Source organism: Grammomys surdaster, unplaced genomic scaffold (genome assembly GCF_004785775.1).
Source record: "Grammomys surdaster isolate TR1022 unplaced genomic scaffold, NIH_TR_1.0 125941, whole genome shotgun sequence".
NCBI classification, from domain to species: domain Eukaryota; kingdom Metazoa; phylum Chordata; class Mammalia; order Rodentia; family Muridae; genus Grammomys; species Grammomys surdaster.
In genome coordinates, this window is record NW_021620763.1 from 3,831,348 (window position 1) to 3,848,793 (window position 17,446).

Below are 17,446 nucleotides of genomic sequence, written 5' to 3' on the forward strand. Positions count from 1 at the left end.
GTGTGTGTGTGTGTGTGTGTGTGTGTGTGTGTGTGTGTGTGTGTGTGTGTGTATGCTCCTGTGTCTCTCCAATGACTGAGAAATCCTGAAATAGGCCACTATAGGAAGCCCCTGACAGTGTTCTGTGATGGTTGTGTGGGAAATTGAAACAAGTTGGCAAGAAGAATTCTTTCTGCATAATTCAAAGCAGACATTTTACTGGAGGAAAAGCAAATCTGAAATTTGCTGTCGGCCTCTGAAATTTTATTAGTTACAAAAGGTAATATATTAGTCCCTTGCATCAAATCCAGATAGGGTCTCCCTTTCTCCTTGCTCCCTGACAATCTAAAATGAACCTGAGAGCATGCAATACAAGATCAGCTTCTTACGAAGGATGTAACACTTGGTGTGACCTGGGACTGTGTCACACCTTATTGTCCCCTGACCTGCTTCTCTGTGGCTCTAGAGAGGAGTGAAAGGGTAAAAGCAAGACTCTGGAATGGCTGAAATAATTAGATGTTCCCAATAAAAGTGTAATCCAAGGAACAATTTCTTGACAGCCATGTATAATCTCAAGTGGGAGCTGATTATTTCAGGTTACTCCTAACAATAAGGGCACATGGTGTGCTTATATGAGTTGGGCAGCATGGGGCCACATGGGCTCTGCAGACTTCCTGTTAGCCTAGCTCACTGTAAGAGTCTGATAACTTCCAAACAGCCTCCAAATAAATGTGAAATCGAAAAGTGAATTTTAACCAAAAAGGATTATGAAACAATTTCAGTTTTTATATCTAAGATTTTTATAGAATTGATTTCCTATGTTGCAAGATGCTAAAGTCATAATTCTATTTTTATAATTATATATTTGATATAGCATAGAGACAATGTTATTGTTCCTTTATATTATAATGCTACAAATATGATTTGAGTGATCTTTTTAAAATTGTTCTGTACATGATTGTTTTGCCTGCATACCCGTGTACCAAGTACGCATCTGGTGCTCATGGAGGCCAGAAGAGAGCAATTATTCTTCTGGAACTGGAGTTAGAGATGGTTGTGTGCCGGGATATAGGTGCTGGGAATTGAACATCGGTCCTCTGGAACAACCGACAGTGCTCTGAACCACCAAACCCCACTGAGAGTATTTTGTGGTCATGGGTTTTTGTGTGTGTGTGTGTGAAATGGATGAATTAATTCAAGCATATCTTTGTGTAAGATGCATTCAGCGCCTCTAATATTTGCAGTGCATTTAAAGATATTTGTTTTTTTAGTGCATGCATGCATCTATGGATGTGCACCTGTATGCATGCCTACACATGTACACATGTGTGCTGTGACACACGTGTGGTGGTCAGAAGGTGACACCCAGGAGCTGGTTCTGTCTTCTTACCGAATGGGTCCTGGGTCATGAACTTGTGTTGTCGGGTTTGTGACAAGCAATCTCGCCATCTCGCCAGTTTAACAGCACTTTCCCAATAAATATAAGTGACTTTTTATCCAATAGCTAATTCTTCTAGCCTGCATCGGTGTTTGGTTTGGCATGTCTTACTTTCTTTGTAACTGAAGATGGAGTGAAGAGTGAGGATTGAGGGACTAGAGGTCACACTGCAGATACACAGAAGCACGAAAATTACTACCACAGTTCAGTTGCAGCTGTGCATTCGCTCTCTCCAAGGAAATCGGGCCCTTTAGTATCCATGCTGCATCTTTGACAGTTTTGGTGTGGCTCCTACCTCTGCTTCTCTCTTTGGTCCATTATCTATTGTCTGGGGACCATTACCCTTTTGGCTGGAAGTTAGGAACAATAATGAGGTCGGCCACGTGGCTCGATGAAGAACAGACTCAATTAGAACTAGGGTTTAAACACGAAATGTTTATACCGGACTTCCTACAAGGTATTAAAATGTTACAGAATGACAGAAAACAAACGCACTGTTTATACATCTATTAAGTATGAGCCCAGGAGGGAGGAGACCATGTCTACCTCAGTCCCATTTCTGTTACCCTGAACATGATAGGAACTCTCTATGTGTGCTGGCTGAGGAATAGGCTGGATGAATGGATACCTGCTATAGTCTTCAGTCCGTGCTCAGGTGAGACTGGGAAAGGAGCATGCAAAAGGGCAATGATATGGAAGAGGTCACTGACTTCAGGGCAGTGCCCCTTCAGACTTTGTTCACCTTTATATTAGACCAAAATTTTTTATTGCGTATCACATGTGTACGCACTTGCAAAAGCGGGTTATCAACCCCAGTCCCCAAACCATTAAATATGCAGCCAATAAAGCAAGCTGGAAAGAGAGGGACTTCTGAGTCATGCTTGTGGACATGACCCATGATACATTTGTGGTTGCTAACAGTAGGTGACATTAGTTTTAATTAGAACATTAATTCTTACTGACAACTGACAGAGTGAGGCACGGGGGAAGAAAAAGATGACAAAGACAACTGACTCTCTTTTTGACCTCTCTCGTCCCATATCTCCAAGACATATCAGACTTAACCTATTCTAAACCACGTTTCCAGCCCTTGCCCATGTTTAATCTCCCTTTGAAGTGCTCTGCGGCATGAAGTAAGCTTTTCAGCTTCTCGAGGCAGAACTGCAGGGTCATGCCTGATTCTTTCCCTCATTGCTTATAGCAAGTTGGCAGCCATCTCCCAAGTTGGCTTGCTGCATACCTCCTGAATCTGTGTGTTCTCCATCTTCTCTGGCCTCTACAGGCTTACTCAATTCTCAGGTTCCATCCTTCCTCCTCCCAAGATCTCTTTCTTTACTCAGCAACCAGAAAATGTTCTCAGAACAACTGCTTTCCAAAGTCTTAACACCATTTCCTTTTCTATTGGGTAAAAATGTGAACTTGTCCCTAAGATGGCCCTTTCTGTGGTTCCAGCCTTTCCCACCTCCTCTCTCCACATTGTCCTTCACACTGTCCTCTTTGTTTTTCTAACAGCTTTCTATCTCCATCACAGTGTTTAACACAATGTTCCCTGTGCCTGAGTGTTTCTTCTGGTGTTTTTTACCAGTTGGTTTTCTCTTTTTGTTTGTATCTACTGTGGTCTGGCTGTAGTTGGCTCCCAAAGGTTCATGTGTTTGAGGTTTTGTCCCATTGTGGCAATACTGAGAATCCCAGACTCTAAGATATTGCCCCTCATAGGCAACACTGTCTATTGAGTTGGAATAATGTTGCTTCCTCCATGGAGTCATTTCTTGCTTTCCAGAGAAGTCTCTCAAACACAGATTGTTACAAAAAAATAAAATTTATCTGGTCCTCTGAAGGAATGCCCTTCCTGCCCCTCACTAACATCATTTGTACATACATGCTCATTCTACACATGGCTGTTTTCCTTTTTGCTTTGTTTCCATGCTGTGATGTAGTGTGTAAGAGATTTCATCAGGAAAATGTCAGTATCATGTTGGTTGGACCTTATAGTTGCCAGAATAATGAGCCAGATAAATGTCCCTTATCATAAAGTTCACAGATGCAGGTATTTCTTCACAGGAACACTGACTAGTCTAGGACCATTGCCAAACTCTTCTTCATCTACAGTATTTTCTCCTTTAATTACCTCCGATTTAAAATACCTAATTGCCTCAGTACATAATTGTGCACACATCTGTTTTGTTTGCTTGTTTGTTTTTTGCTTAATGTCTGAAGCTCTTGCTCAAATATAACAAACTGTTGAGGGCAGGGCATTATATCTATTTTATTCACCAAAAAAAAATCCAACCATAGATTTGGTTCTAAATAGACCATCACATATATGTGGAATGCATGGAAAATTAAACATTTTCTGCATTTTAATGATGGGAACTGATTGGCTGCTTTAGTCAAAGCTATGTACCTCCTGCAGGACCAACCTGTTACCTTTGTTTAAGTCAAGTATAAATCAGGTCTTAAGAAACAATATAGGCCTACTCTAGGCTATAAAACTGAGAAAATTGCAGGCTGGTAGTCTTATTTTTTTTATTTAACATTTTTATGTGTATGTGCTGTATCACACATATGTGTGAGGATTTGTGCACCCAAGCACATATGTAGAGACCACAAGAGAATATCAGGGCTGTGGAGTAAAGTGGAAATTTCTGGTTTCTTCAGAAACTTAGTTATGTCATATAATATTTTGCAGGGGCAGACAGGTGAAAGGATGTTTTTTTCTAAAGCAGTCATGTAAAGAATGCTGACACAGACATGTAAAAGAATGTTTTGCTGAAGCAGACATGTGAAAGGATTTTTTTGCTGAAGGAGACACATGAGAGGACAAGTGATGTTTACATAGAATATAAATATGACCCCATAGAGAGTGGGATGAGGCTCTGGCATTGGTTCGCCTTGTTCTGTCTTGTTAGTCTTTGCCTTGAATCCTTGTTGCTGATCTTTGCTTGTTGTGACTTTTTAGAGGGTATCTCCACCAAAGAACTTCTCATGATATATTGGTGGCTTCTTGCTGCTTCTGTGGACTCCAGCCAATTGACGGAGCCTCATTGTCTTTTCTGGATGGAATTGCCATTGCTGGTTTGTGAGTGGTGATTGCCTCATGAACTCGACTGCTGAATAGCCCTAAAGAACTATTTCTAAACAGGTCTACCACCCCTGTTTCCTATTAACCTTTCTTTTCCACTACCTTTGGTGTGTGGTGGGTAGGCTAGAAGAGAGGTTGAAGCATTTAAGAATCCTTATTAAAGTAGGTTTTGAAATACCTAAGCCAACAGTGGCGTATAGACTGTTAAGAGAGGCTACATGTATCCAACAGAATCTTGCTTTTTCTTGTAGCTGATCCTCCACTGACATTCACTTCTTAGAAATATTGACTGGATTCCTGTCTTGACTATACTCCAAACAACATGGCCAGCCACCCTGCAGCTGAACCTCAAGTTTCTTGGCGCTATCATGTCCACCTCATTCCTCTGGACTGATGACTGTTTGCCATGTAGGTGTGGTCAGTTGCCTGTGAGCTGGGGTGGAGGAGATCTGGCCACCAATGGGAGTTTTGTGGATGCCTTTGTCTGAGTGGTGCTTTTCTTCGCAAATAGAGCTACAGGTCTCAAATCTGAAAGGCAAACATATTTGCACTCCAGAAGCAAATTCCTAAAGCAATGGAGTCCTGACTTTCCACAGTTCCCTGCCCAGTTGGATCCGACTTCCTCTACTGGCATCCTTCAGCATACAGGGACCCAAGTTCATTGGACTGCTCTGTTTATCAACTTGATAAAGTTCACTTGGTTGAAGTTCTTCATAACCTTCTACTCGTCGATGATTTCTTAGCACACTTTTTCTCCACATCTTTTATTCTTTGGATGAATGTCAGATCCAAAGCCCAAATTTCGATGCAATAACTCCTGGGGTGTTTTTTATAGTCCCAAGGTGGTACTTCTTTGTTACAGCTCAATATTCCTACATTTTATCCCAAGTCTCATTATTTTACATTTATAAATATCAAGCTATATTAATTGGTTCCAGCTTTCAAAATGTTTCTACGCAGAGGTTATTTTCTACTATTTTCATAGTGGTTTTTGAGCCCTGGGCCTGGAGATTGTATGTGGACCATATTCTATAGGTATCCCTGGAGGGCTGATGTGGGACAGAAAGGATGAACAGAGTCTGGTTCCACTGTATCCTTTGAAGGCTGTACTGGTTGTATTTGCTTCAAAGCATTTCAACAAGTTCCTAGGACATGGCCATCTAGACTTGCCGTACCTCACTGAGCAGCCTCCCACTCCGTCTCCTGCAGCAGTTGTTAATACTTTCCCTACAAGTGAAGTTAAACTCACTGGCCTGTAATTTCCTGGTGTGTCCCTAAGCTCCATGAAATAACGGCATTAGCTTGGCTACTTTCCAGTTCTTCCAGAATGTTTTTGTTTTGCTTTAAAACTCAGGACTGTAAAGGCCAGGAAACTCTTCCTGCTCCCACCCTGTCCTTTCCCTTGTTTCCTTCAAGACATACCACTCCTTCTGGTCTCAGAACAGCTGCCATTTTCATAATATCAAACCTCTTACATGTTTTCACACAGTATTTGTTCTTATCTCTGAAGCATTTATCTATTTTTCATTTTGACAAGGTCTACCCCCAATATAAAGACTTACAACGTCACTGCATGGACTGTTTCTCTGAAGCACAATCTAAGAAGTGACTTTCAGGCTAGTACTCTAGAACATAGCAGCCTACTGCCCTATACCAAAGCTTTATCTACTCTTTCCCTAAAATGTCCCTTTCTACATTTGAATGTCAGGACCTACCCTCCCACGTTAGTCAGCGCTGAGACTAATGAAAGAGTTGAGTTTTGGGTTCATAAGAAAACAGGAAAACCTGAAGCTGTGTATTTACCTGTGGCACAATCTAAGCTATTTCAACTTCTAACTTTATTGTATATATGTATGTATGTATGTATGTATGTATGTATGTATGTATTTACTTATTTATTTTTTGGTTTTTTGAGACAGGGTTTCTCTGTTTAGCCTGGGCTTTCCTGGAACTTACTCTTTAGACCAGGCTGGACTCAAACTCAGAAATCCCCCTGCCTCTACCTCCCAAGTGCTGGGATTAAAGGTGTCCGGCAACTTCTAACTTTAGATCTTCTAGTTGTTGGACTTCCTAACATAATTTTCCCGAGAATGAAATGGGGAGCATTTATATTTCCTGTTAGATTGGGATGTGAGTTAATTTTTCTTCTTGTTGTTTTATTTTGTTCTTATACAGATCAAAATGTCAGAGCCCTGTATTCTTTCTCTGCAGATGCCATTGTCTCCTGAGAACTTCTCTAGCTCCTCCCCCACACCCTAGCTAATGCTAATCTCTTTTCCCTTTAGTTCTCTGGTCAGATACTTCCTTGTCCCTTCAGGACCCCACTGACTGTTTTCTGCATGTATTACCTACTCTTTTAATGAATGTCTGCTGAATACCTACTGCACGCCAGCCTAGTTTCATATGTTTACTGTTTGTTTTGTCTGTAATCCCAAGGCTGCTCCAAGTCTTCATAATACCCATATTTCTGCCCCCTTGTGCACTGTCCAGATAATGGTTGTACAATGCCAGTATCTGGCAAAACTTATCAGTATATAGCATCTGTAAATCCACTTTCATGTGCATGCATATTCTTAAGCAGCACCGGGTATGGAGATGCTGCTATGCTCATGACAGAGGATCATCTCCATCCTCAGTAGTGAGCAGTAAGAACAATAAGAGCTAGCACTCCTGAGATTATACATGATGAAGACTATTCTCTTCACATTCCGATATGAATGCCTGGCATGGATCCTTGGAGATGAAGACATGTTTTTCAAAGCAAAAAGGTGAATGAACAGAGGACTTGCAGTGATACCTCCTGGGGAGATACATTAGCAGACAACTAAGCAGGCCTTCAAAGGACTATGGTGTATAAATAAAGATGCTCATGTATACAGTATCATGGCTAGATGAAATTCTAAAGTTTCAGAGGAAATTACACAATGTCAAATGAGTCTGTGTGTATACAATGCCAAACCATTCAAACGAAACCTTGAGCGAATCACTCAGGAATGTGGGCTTTGCTAGTACAGACATTACAAGTCTCCATTGGAGATATGTAATATCATTCTGATCTGTTCCACTGCTCATGGGTAAACATCACTGTAGTGGGGTCTTGCTTTAACTGGTTGCTGCTAATCAAACACAAGCTAACAAACTAGGCAGTCAAACAGGTTAACTCCACCTAAAACAAGAAAGATAAGACTCTGGTTTAAAGTCAAGGAGAATATCCTGCAAGTAGAAATGAATACACAATTATATTTATTGTCTTCATGGTATTTCTGAGCTCTTAATCCAAAATGGAGATCTAAAAGGAAACAAGGCTCATGATCTCCCCTATGGCCAAGTTACTTTATTATACTATCCCTTCTCCTAGTGGCCGAGTTTCCTTGGGATAGAAAATGCATGGTTTCCTAAGGATGTTTTAGGGAGCTTGTCTGCAGAGGTTTCCTACTTGCTACAGACCATGCACACAGAAATAGACTCATGAGCAGGCTGTCTGCTTGGCTCAAATGTCCAGAGGCTCCAGAAGCCTCTCCTTCCATGGCCACTTATGCTTGCTGCTCCCCACAGGCATGGATCAGGTCTTTTCAGATGTGAGATGAGAAATGCAAATGTAGCTCTCTCCAGATGTGACCTGTCCTAGGCCAGTGCTGACCAGGAGCCTGTGCTTGCTTTATGCTCTTTGTCATTCTTGTTCCAGTGATTGATGGTAATGAATTTCTGGTGCCTCTAAGGCCCTGTCTCTGTGGTGCTCTACCCTGCCTTCCTTTTTCCTTCTGGAACCATTCAGAAAACCAAGTGTGGGAGGCTCCTTGCCCAAATGCTCCAGTGGAAGAATGTGGGGGAGCCAGATGTGAGAGGGACCTCCCCTGAGTGAAGAATATGCAACCAAGAGTCCTAGCACATGTTGGAGAGGGATGGCTTTCTAAGTAAACCCTGGATTTGTAGCATTGTGCTATCCCACATCCAAGTCAAAATGCCTGTCCAGATTAAACGTCAAAACTGCCCTGTTATCATCTCTGTGTTTTACTGGGTATCTTTGAAGAAGAAAGAATTCTTTGGGGGCCTAATTGATCCCAGGCCTGATACTTGGACATGGATTTCCACAACCACTTCAGAAGAAAAAAAACCCCGCTATTTTAAATCCAGGTATCACATAATGTTTCAACTGGTGAGCACAGATTCAGAACCTTGTAAGAAATGATGGGAGGTGTGTAATTTGACTGTGCTAGCAGAGTTAGTTTGCCAAAACGTTGAGAGCCGTGAGGCAAGAATTAATGCCAAGACATTTGCAGAACTATCAACTACCAACAACTACAATGAAACTTGCTCAGATGGTACTAAGGCTTCCTACAGACGTCACTGTGGAATCATTCAAGACCCAGGGCATGGAAAAAAATTATTAGTCACCAACAAAATGAAGTGCAAACAAGTTTGTCTTTGAAAAGCCCTTACATCCTCATGTTTTAGGTCTGCATGGCCATTAAATAGTACCTAATAAAGTATAAGTGATATTGTGATTTTTTTATATCTTGAAAGCTCTAAGATACTAATGAGGTAGGATAAGAAGAAATCCTTTTGCACTGAGCCTGAGTTGTAAGCCTTTTGCACGGGCACACGGGCACACGGGCACACGGGCACACGGGCACACGGGCACACGGGCTGGGCTTTTGTATCAAGCAGCTGCTGGCAATAGAGTGTGCCACTAATCTGAGGGAAATAACACATTTTACACTGATTAAAGGTAGAGTTGTGGGATGTGCACACGTCTGTACTGTAAGGAACAAACAATCAATGGACAGTGGAAACTTACTTTAAAAATGGAATTAAAAAATTTTTAAGTATTATACTGGACTCCAGTTTGCATGGCTGAACATTACAAAAAATCTCTTTGATAGACACAGTCACTCACCTCAAAATGTAATGGTAAACTGCCAGTTGTGGGCTTTTTCCCCTTTTTAGCTGTAGCAGCTCCAGTAAGTGCCTGTATTTCATCCATCTGCAACAAAGGGGAATTAACTTGTAATGAATGAGAGATTAAAGGGACACACGGATCTGTGAAACTTTCTAATACATTAGTGGTTTAAATTAAGCAACTAGGGAACTTAGCAAGAAAGTAGGCGTGGTATTTATAGCCTCTAGTCAGGGTGCTGATACCTACCTGCACGTGTGTGCGCCACCTGACAGCTCTTCTCCATACCCTCATTGCCCTCAGACTTAAGCCAACTTGGATTCTCTATGGACATTGTTTTTCAATTAGTCGTGTGCTTTATTTTATCTACTCTTTCATCATAATCTAACCTTATACTAAACAATTCCCCAGAGACCTTTGCATGGTGCCTGGAATGTTTACAGAAATCTTTGTCAATGCGATGAAGTTTCAATGAACTGCATTGATGAAAAGGTTAGTCCTTCCAAAGGAAACATTTTGCATTAATTCTCAGGGTTTGTGTACTTAAAAGTAATCCATCACAAATAACAAAGTAGTCCGGGATTATGATCACTGTTGTGTGTTCTAACATTTCGATCTACAAATTTAAGGAAGGATGACTTTTGATGTTCTGAGGCAGAAAGGGACAGGTACCTGATGGAGAAGTTCTTTCCATGACACGATACTGAAGAGTTTCCGCTGAGGGAGTTGGACAGCTAGTTCAAGGGCATGAATGAGAAGCTCATCCTCAATTCGGTTCCCAACCACAAAGGCGATGGAGGCCTTCCAATCATTCTGTTACAAAAGCAGACAGAATTAGCTGCTAAGTGTTCTTCACTGCGAGGTTTTGTGTCAAAGGCTCTCACTGAAAACCAGGAACACAGCTTCCTTCTTTACTTTTACTTCGGAACAGTGTTGACCTTGGAATACTGAGAGATTGATCAAAGTAGCCACAAGGTGGCAGTGTTATGCCAAATTTCATGCAACTTGACTGCAACCAGTTTTATTTAGAAACCAGGAAAACCAGTCTGAAGGTTCACATCCCAGTAAAATGCGGAGCCTCCTCCCCCGACCAAAGTTTGTAATTGTAATCAATCAATTTATATGCCACAAATGTATATTAAAATTCAGTCTCAAAACAGTAACTAGCCATTGTTTCATTTCCTGGTCCTTTCTTTAGACAGTGACTCTAAATAGTGTTACTTTTATAAGAAATTCAAACAGTAATTGGTAAATGTTGGGTGACACTGAGCCAGTTGCTAGTGAGAACCAGCAAACACCTTCTCCTCTTACTGTAACAAGAATGTGACTGCTAAATCACAGAAAGATTCTTCCCATGCCTAGGAAGAAGGCTAAAATATTATTCTTGGACATGGAATTTTGTCTCGAACAATTTAAAGAAACAAGTTTACTAAAGACAAGGATCTCACCTGACAATTCCTTTATCTCTGTTTATTATAATTTCTATGGGAAAAGGTAAGTCCCTGGGACATGGAGGAGGACTATGTGCATTTACCCCTAACCCTCACCACCTCCTGGTGTTTGCAAGGAGGCTGGCTTGTTTCTGAATGGAAACAGTCTCAAGGAAAAGGTAGAACAAGCACCCACAACAAAGACACTATAGAAAAACGATGAAAATAATGGAAGGCACCCCAGCCACATCACCCCACTAGGCATCAGTGTCTTCCTATAGAAAATAAAAGAGCTGAGCATGGCAGTATCTAAGCTACCTGCTAGCTCACTGGTTCTCAACCTGTGGGGAGCAATCCCTTTCAGAATCAAATGACCCTTTCACAGGAGTTGCTGAAGACCATCAGAAAACACAGATATTTGTAATACAAGTTGTAAGAGTAGCAAAATTACATTTATGAAGTAGCAACGAAAGTAATTTTATGGTTGGGGGTCACCACAGCATGAGGAACTGTATTTAAGGGTGGTAGCCTTTAGGAAGAGCATTAGGAAGGTTGAGAACCATTTGTAGAGGCCTGACATCAATGAGTTTTACTTACTCTTGGCAGCTGCCAAACAACTGGAAATCTTTGTGCAGTTGTTGCTGATGTGAAATGTGTAATTTTGTGAGGCTCTTTCATACTATGTGCTGTTCATAGGCTGATGTTGGAGCAGAATCCAGGGGAGAAGAGGGGCACAGGGTCCAATTCTTTCTTGCCATCAAATAGGAGCTGTCTGCAGTGTTGCTGTCTGCAGTGTTTCTCCATGGAAACTTACTATATAGCAAGATCCACCCAGTGTCCAGTGTTATTGGGAGAATATAACCACATATGGAAATAGAAAAGCATGTGCTTTACTTACAATGTGTTACGTTTGCATGCATGTAAGTAGGTGTGCCTTTGATTTAAACTCTGGTGTTAAAATTAAAGCAATCTTTTTTGATGAAAAATTGTATGTATATATACATATATATGGAGAGAGAGAAACAATTTTTTAATTTTCTGGTTCTAAACTGTAAGTATATTTTAACAAATTGTTTAGAAAAGAATTTCATTGCCACAAACTGACCTTCCTTGCACTGAGTATCACCCTTACCCCTCCCAGCACATCTGAATCTACAGAGAGGGCTGAAGGAGGAAAGTCTCTTCCCTTCCCACAGAAAAGTAGTCATTGCTCCTGGGTAGGCGGGGTGTTAAAGTTCCAGCAGTGAAAACCGCTCCCCACTCCCTTCTTCTCCCTGCAAGTTCCTTTGCTAATACTTGAAATCTAACGGTGACAAAAGTTTGTCTTTCAGCTCTTTTAAACACAATTCCAGAAGAGGGTGCTGTAACCCATCACCTATCTACCCATTAGGAACCGGTGTCAAAGGCAGATGTTGACCATTCCAGACAAGAAGAAAGAGGGGAAGCAGAGGAAGGAACTAACAATTACTGTGGATCTGCCATGTGCCGGGCACATGTTACCCCACAGAACCCCTAAGGAACTCTGTGAAATAGGCACATCAGTATAGTTTAGACGCAAAGGCAAGTCCAGGAGTTCAACACTTTGATTAAGATAATTTTGGCAGAAAATCATCTCAGGATTATCCTGAAAGCTGACAAATCTCTGATCGTTTCAGCACAGTTCTGAGTCACTAGAGTCAGAGTGACATTACCAATGTTACTAAGATGACGATTTACCGTACTTGAAAAAATATATGGTGCCTTCAGAAATGACTTATATTCAACCCTTAAAACACTGTAAATCACATTTTTAAAAAAATGGTATTTTACAGAGGATGAGAGGTCAAGGGAATCTTCCAAGTTTCCCTCTTCAGAAGCTTACTGCTCTGTCTTTAAAAACAAACAAGTTCTTTTTTTTTTCTTTTTTTCAATCCACAGTTTTTGGGTTCTTGAGGTATCCCTGATGTCACATTGAGAGAGTTCATCTAAGCTAGAGCAGGGACACTCTCCCTACTTGATAGGGTCTGAGACGTCTACCCACGGCCCGGTTTCCACCCACACACTGGGCCTTAAAAAGCTGCCTCCATATTGGTTCTGTCCTGTGAAGCAGGATCTGTAAAGGATGTTGTTAGAGCTACAGTTTCATGTCTGATCAGATGGCCTGGGCCCCAGGAGACAGGAGATGGAGATGCCCGGCAAGTGTGGAGGATGCTTGCAGGGAAGGCTGCACAAACTCCTGGCTGCAGCAGGTGGCAGTGGGATGCTGGGAAATGCACACTGCTGGATGCAGGAAGAGTGGAGGACACCTAAATAACAGAGGCTCTAAAAATATACTTCTGGGTCTTTCTGTTAGCATTCCAGGAAAACGGTAGGTTGCAAATCTCTATCAATGACAACAGCTTTAAAAATAGAACATTGTTTTAGAAAAAAAGGGACACAAACATGATTTGGTAAAATATTGTTTTTTTTTAAAGCCTTCTCCCCTTAAATCCCACTTTAACATACAGTTAAACAGAGTTCTTGGGTTTAAGTTTACAAGGAAGCCAGAGAAGTTTGGTATAGTAAGAACGAATACTGAACACAAGAGAGGGAGATGGCAGTGTCATGGTCACAGCCAAGAGAAGACACTTCAGAGAACGGTAGTGTTCCACCTGTAGGCGAGTTTGAGACAGCTCAGGAATTTGATTGTCTTTAACAGGAGCTGAGAAATGAAAACTGTCCACTTTAGGAGACACAGTGGCTGGATATATTCAGTGGTAAGGGAGGAGGCTGTTTTTTTCTGGAATACCCCAACACCTTGACAACGAAGGTGTCCTCTGCTACCTGAAGACGTATATGACACACAGATAATGCTGTGTGATTGATAAAGTTGGTCAAAGGTGGAACGAAACCATGTATGGACACAATCCATTACCTTCTATTTGTTTAACCAGTCTTACCTAATTTGAAGCCCGGCAGGAGGGCGTCTCAACCCAAACACTTACATGTAATCTCCTAAGGCAAGAAAGCATTCAGTACATGCAGGGAGCCTGGCCAGTTCACAAAGTCTCCGGTCTCACAGACATGGGGTAGACTTAGAACTATTTTTCTTTCGTATATTAAAAATTCTCCAAATTTCAGTAGGCATTCCATATTCTAATGTGATTATAACAACTCTTTCACTAGCAAGTGAACTCTTTCACACAGCCTCTGGACAATGAGGCTGTGATTTCTTCCCTTCGTTAGCAGGAGAAGTCAGCTGAGATGGGAAAGACAAGGCAATGTTGTACTAGTGGTGGCCTTCTATAGCACCTTCTGGGAGGAGGTTTCCATGGGCCTCTACCCAAAACTGACCTGAGAACTTTCATTAGAAAAAGACATATAAGAGTCTTAAGTAAAATCCATGCGGTGTTGAAGGAGCTGGGGTTTGCTGAGAGCCATTTAACACAAAGGATCAATACTCAGCTGGAAAGAAACCTTTCTGTCCTAAAGATTCACCACCTACCACCAAATGGACAAGGTTCGTGAACATCTTTCTCAGGCTAGGTTTTTTTTTCTTTCAAAAGAAGACTTGGCTCTGCATCAGCAGAGGAGTGTTTGTGTGGGCTTTTGGCCAGGAGAAGAAATATTTTCATTACCTCAAACTGGCTGCTACAGTTGTATCTGTTAAGAAGGAATTTTTTAACTGTAAACTAAGTTGAAAGTTGAGGTCCAATAATAGACATGATGTACAATAAACAAGTATGATATTAATAACCACAACATGATTTTACCTGACTCTCCTTATTAAGCAGGTATTTATCAGAGATCTTCTTTATTACTTAGCCTTCATAATTTCTCATAAAATTTAGTTTGATATATTACTGTGTACTGCAATGAGGGATCCTTATTTAGGAATCAGAGCATTTGGCTGTCAAATTTTCATGAGACAGAGATTATGCTTTATACACTAGTACCCTTGCAGTGCCTGCCGTGAACAGGAAATAGAGTCAGACTCCATGTAAAGGCAAGGGGATGCATTTGGACACTCTGAGAACTTTGACTCTTGGAATTATAAAGTGTGAGAAAGTAACACACCAGGTAGCAGTGGAGTACACATTCTGCAGTCCTTCATTCCCATAGAACAGAACGAATTGGATCTGACCTGGTGTGAGTCCTACCAGGAGTCAGTTACAACGATTTGGGACCCTGTGATACGTGTTTTCCTGAGAGTGACTCGGGTAAGCACCTGATGGAGGAGGGAAGTAGGCTGCTCAGGACACACAGACAGCATTAACTACAAAGCCAGTCCTTCTCGCTTCCCTCTTTCTTGCTCTTTTTCATCACTCATCAAAATGATGTTCTGGCTCCTCTTCCCTTCACCTACCACAAAGAGGCCACAAGTTCTGTGAGCTGAAATTCTATAAGCTTTCGTCATTGTGGAAGAATGTGAAGGTACAGAAGGGGGAGAGAAGGAAGCAGCTCACCACACTAACTGCCCAGAATCCAACAGAGAGTTACACGGCCTAGACCTGTCCTGGCAGCAGTACCACCTCTCACTCATGTTAGTCTATGATCTCTATCCAGGGGTACATGAGAGCCAATGGCCACCACTCTCTTCAATAATGTCCAGCTTCAAGGAGCATGCCACAGAGGTAGCACTGTAATTGGTGAATGCTACATACCAGGGTGTTCTACCTGGAGGCAGGCTGTTAGGCACTTCCCAGCAGCACCCTAGGATGAGCTAAATGTGTACGGCTGACTTGGAGGACATTTTTATTGAAGAGGCCATGGCTATCTCTGAGAAAGTACTGAGGAGTACAAAGGAGTTTATTGCCATGGCTCACCTACAGCTCTCTCCCAAAGCATCCTGCAGCATGGCAGGATGGATTGCTGACTGGATATTTGTTGATGTTAGCCCAGGTATAACCCAACCTTAAGTATTTTTAAGTAGAAGACAAGCTATATACAGAGGAACCCCTAAGAGAGAAGCTGGGACAGCCCACTCTGTGGCCCCCCTTCCCTCTGGTCCACGCCTCTCTTCCCATTCTAGTATTTACCAATTGAAGCTACTGACAGGTAGCCAGCCGCTCAGCAGGTGAGGAGGCTCCTGCACTGCTGTCATTCTTGGGATGAACACTGGCACATGATTAAGAGCCTCAGTTTGGAAGAAAGCATGGCTTGATTCAAACTATGGCAGACTAAGCTGTGGAGGCCCTGGGTAAATGACCCACCTTTGCTGTTTTCCACGTAGAAATGCAGACTGCAATGACAAACCCTACCTCTCTGGATTGCTGTGAAGATGGAGTGAAAAAAAGAGTCTCCCGAGACTCTAGCAATAAGCATAGCCGATGCCATGCATATTAATGGGATGGAACTCCTGCTCTTACATGTCATTGTCCTAACATGGATGCTTCAGACACAGTGAGCATATGGTTGATTCAAGGAAAACCACTATCAGAATATCAATATTAGCATTATCAAAATCAAATAATTTGAATGATAATTTGTAAGACAATTTTCTCTTTGAAAATAATAAAGGTGACATGACTAAAATATTTTGTTTCCTTGGAAGAGAGGGCTCAGGTCTGTCTCTCTGTCTCTCTGTGTCTCTCTATGTCTCTCTGTGTCTCTCTGTCTCTGTCTCTGTCTCTGTCTCTCTCTCTCCCTCTCCCTCTCCCTCTCTCTCTCTCTCTCTCTCTCTCTCACACACACACACACACACACACACAGAGTATTTAGAATACTAAAGATATGCTCATATCTTTAGTATTGTGGGAGAGAACATTAGACCGTGGCAGGAGGTACTTTTCTGTCAATTTGGATATTGTATAAACTCTCAGAAATACTAGAACACTAGACAACATCAACCATAACACAACACAATGTGGTGGAGATCAGCCCGGTGGCTTCAGTCTGTAGATGTGTGCACTTGGTTTCATCGGGAGGCAAACACGTGCTCAGACAACCACATTGAAGAAGTGTCCCTCAGAGAACTTCCCACTAGAAGTGAGATCTGCTTCCATGCTTCAAAAGTGCAAACCGGTCCGTTGTTTGCAGGGGAACAGTACACATTAAGCTGGTTAATTTTTGTGGCTCTAGATATAAAACACAGATGTCCATTCAGGGTTAGTTCTTATGAACAAGAGGAAAGGGAGTGACGTTTCTGGCCCAGGGCTGAATTCTGGCTCCACCACACCTTCAAGGTGTAATGAAGTTTACCACCTATTAGACTCAGGGTCTTAAGGGCTGATTTGCTAATTAGTTAAGTAAATAAACCCCATGCCTCTATTGCCGGGACCACTTTATTTTTCTTCAGGGTACCCACATGTTAAAAAGGTTCCCAGAATTCCTAGAGTCGTTCAGAGGGCGCCTTGCTAACGGTGGCCTTTTCTGCGATGGAAAAGGTTCTAGGACATGCCATCTAGACTGCTTCACAGTCATCCCACACACTTACCATATAACAGCTTTCCTTAAATGCTTCTTGAATTCGGTGGCCAAAACCACACACTAAAGAGAACGTTTACACATGCTTGGTATGGAAAGGGTGACTGAGTGTGTGCTGTTCTATCAGCTGCTCTTGGCACTGTGGAGGGAACTAGGCTTCTGAGACACTGAGATGTGAGTTATAACGAGAGAGAGAGAGAGAGAGAGAGAGAGAGAGAGAGAGAGAGAGAGAGAGA

At 41.9% G+C, this 17,446-nt stretch overlaps 1 protein-coding gene across 1 annotated transcript in view; it reads right to left on the reverse strand.

The window, feature by feature from the left end:
• Spag17 (sperm associated antigen 17) overlaps positions 1-17,446 on the reverse strand; it is a 215,576-nt gene that overhangs the window by 164,391 nt on the left and 33,739 nt on the right. The window contains exons 2-3 of the mRNA XM_028753003.1: positions 10,069-10,209; positions 9,397-9,483 (exon numbers count right to left, since the gene is read on the reverse strand). Coding sequence (XP_028608836.1) covers positions 9,397-9,483; positions 10,069-10,209 — 228 coding nt within the window. The remainder of the gene's footprint in view (positions 1-9,396; positions 9,484-10,068; positions 10,210-17,446) is intronic.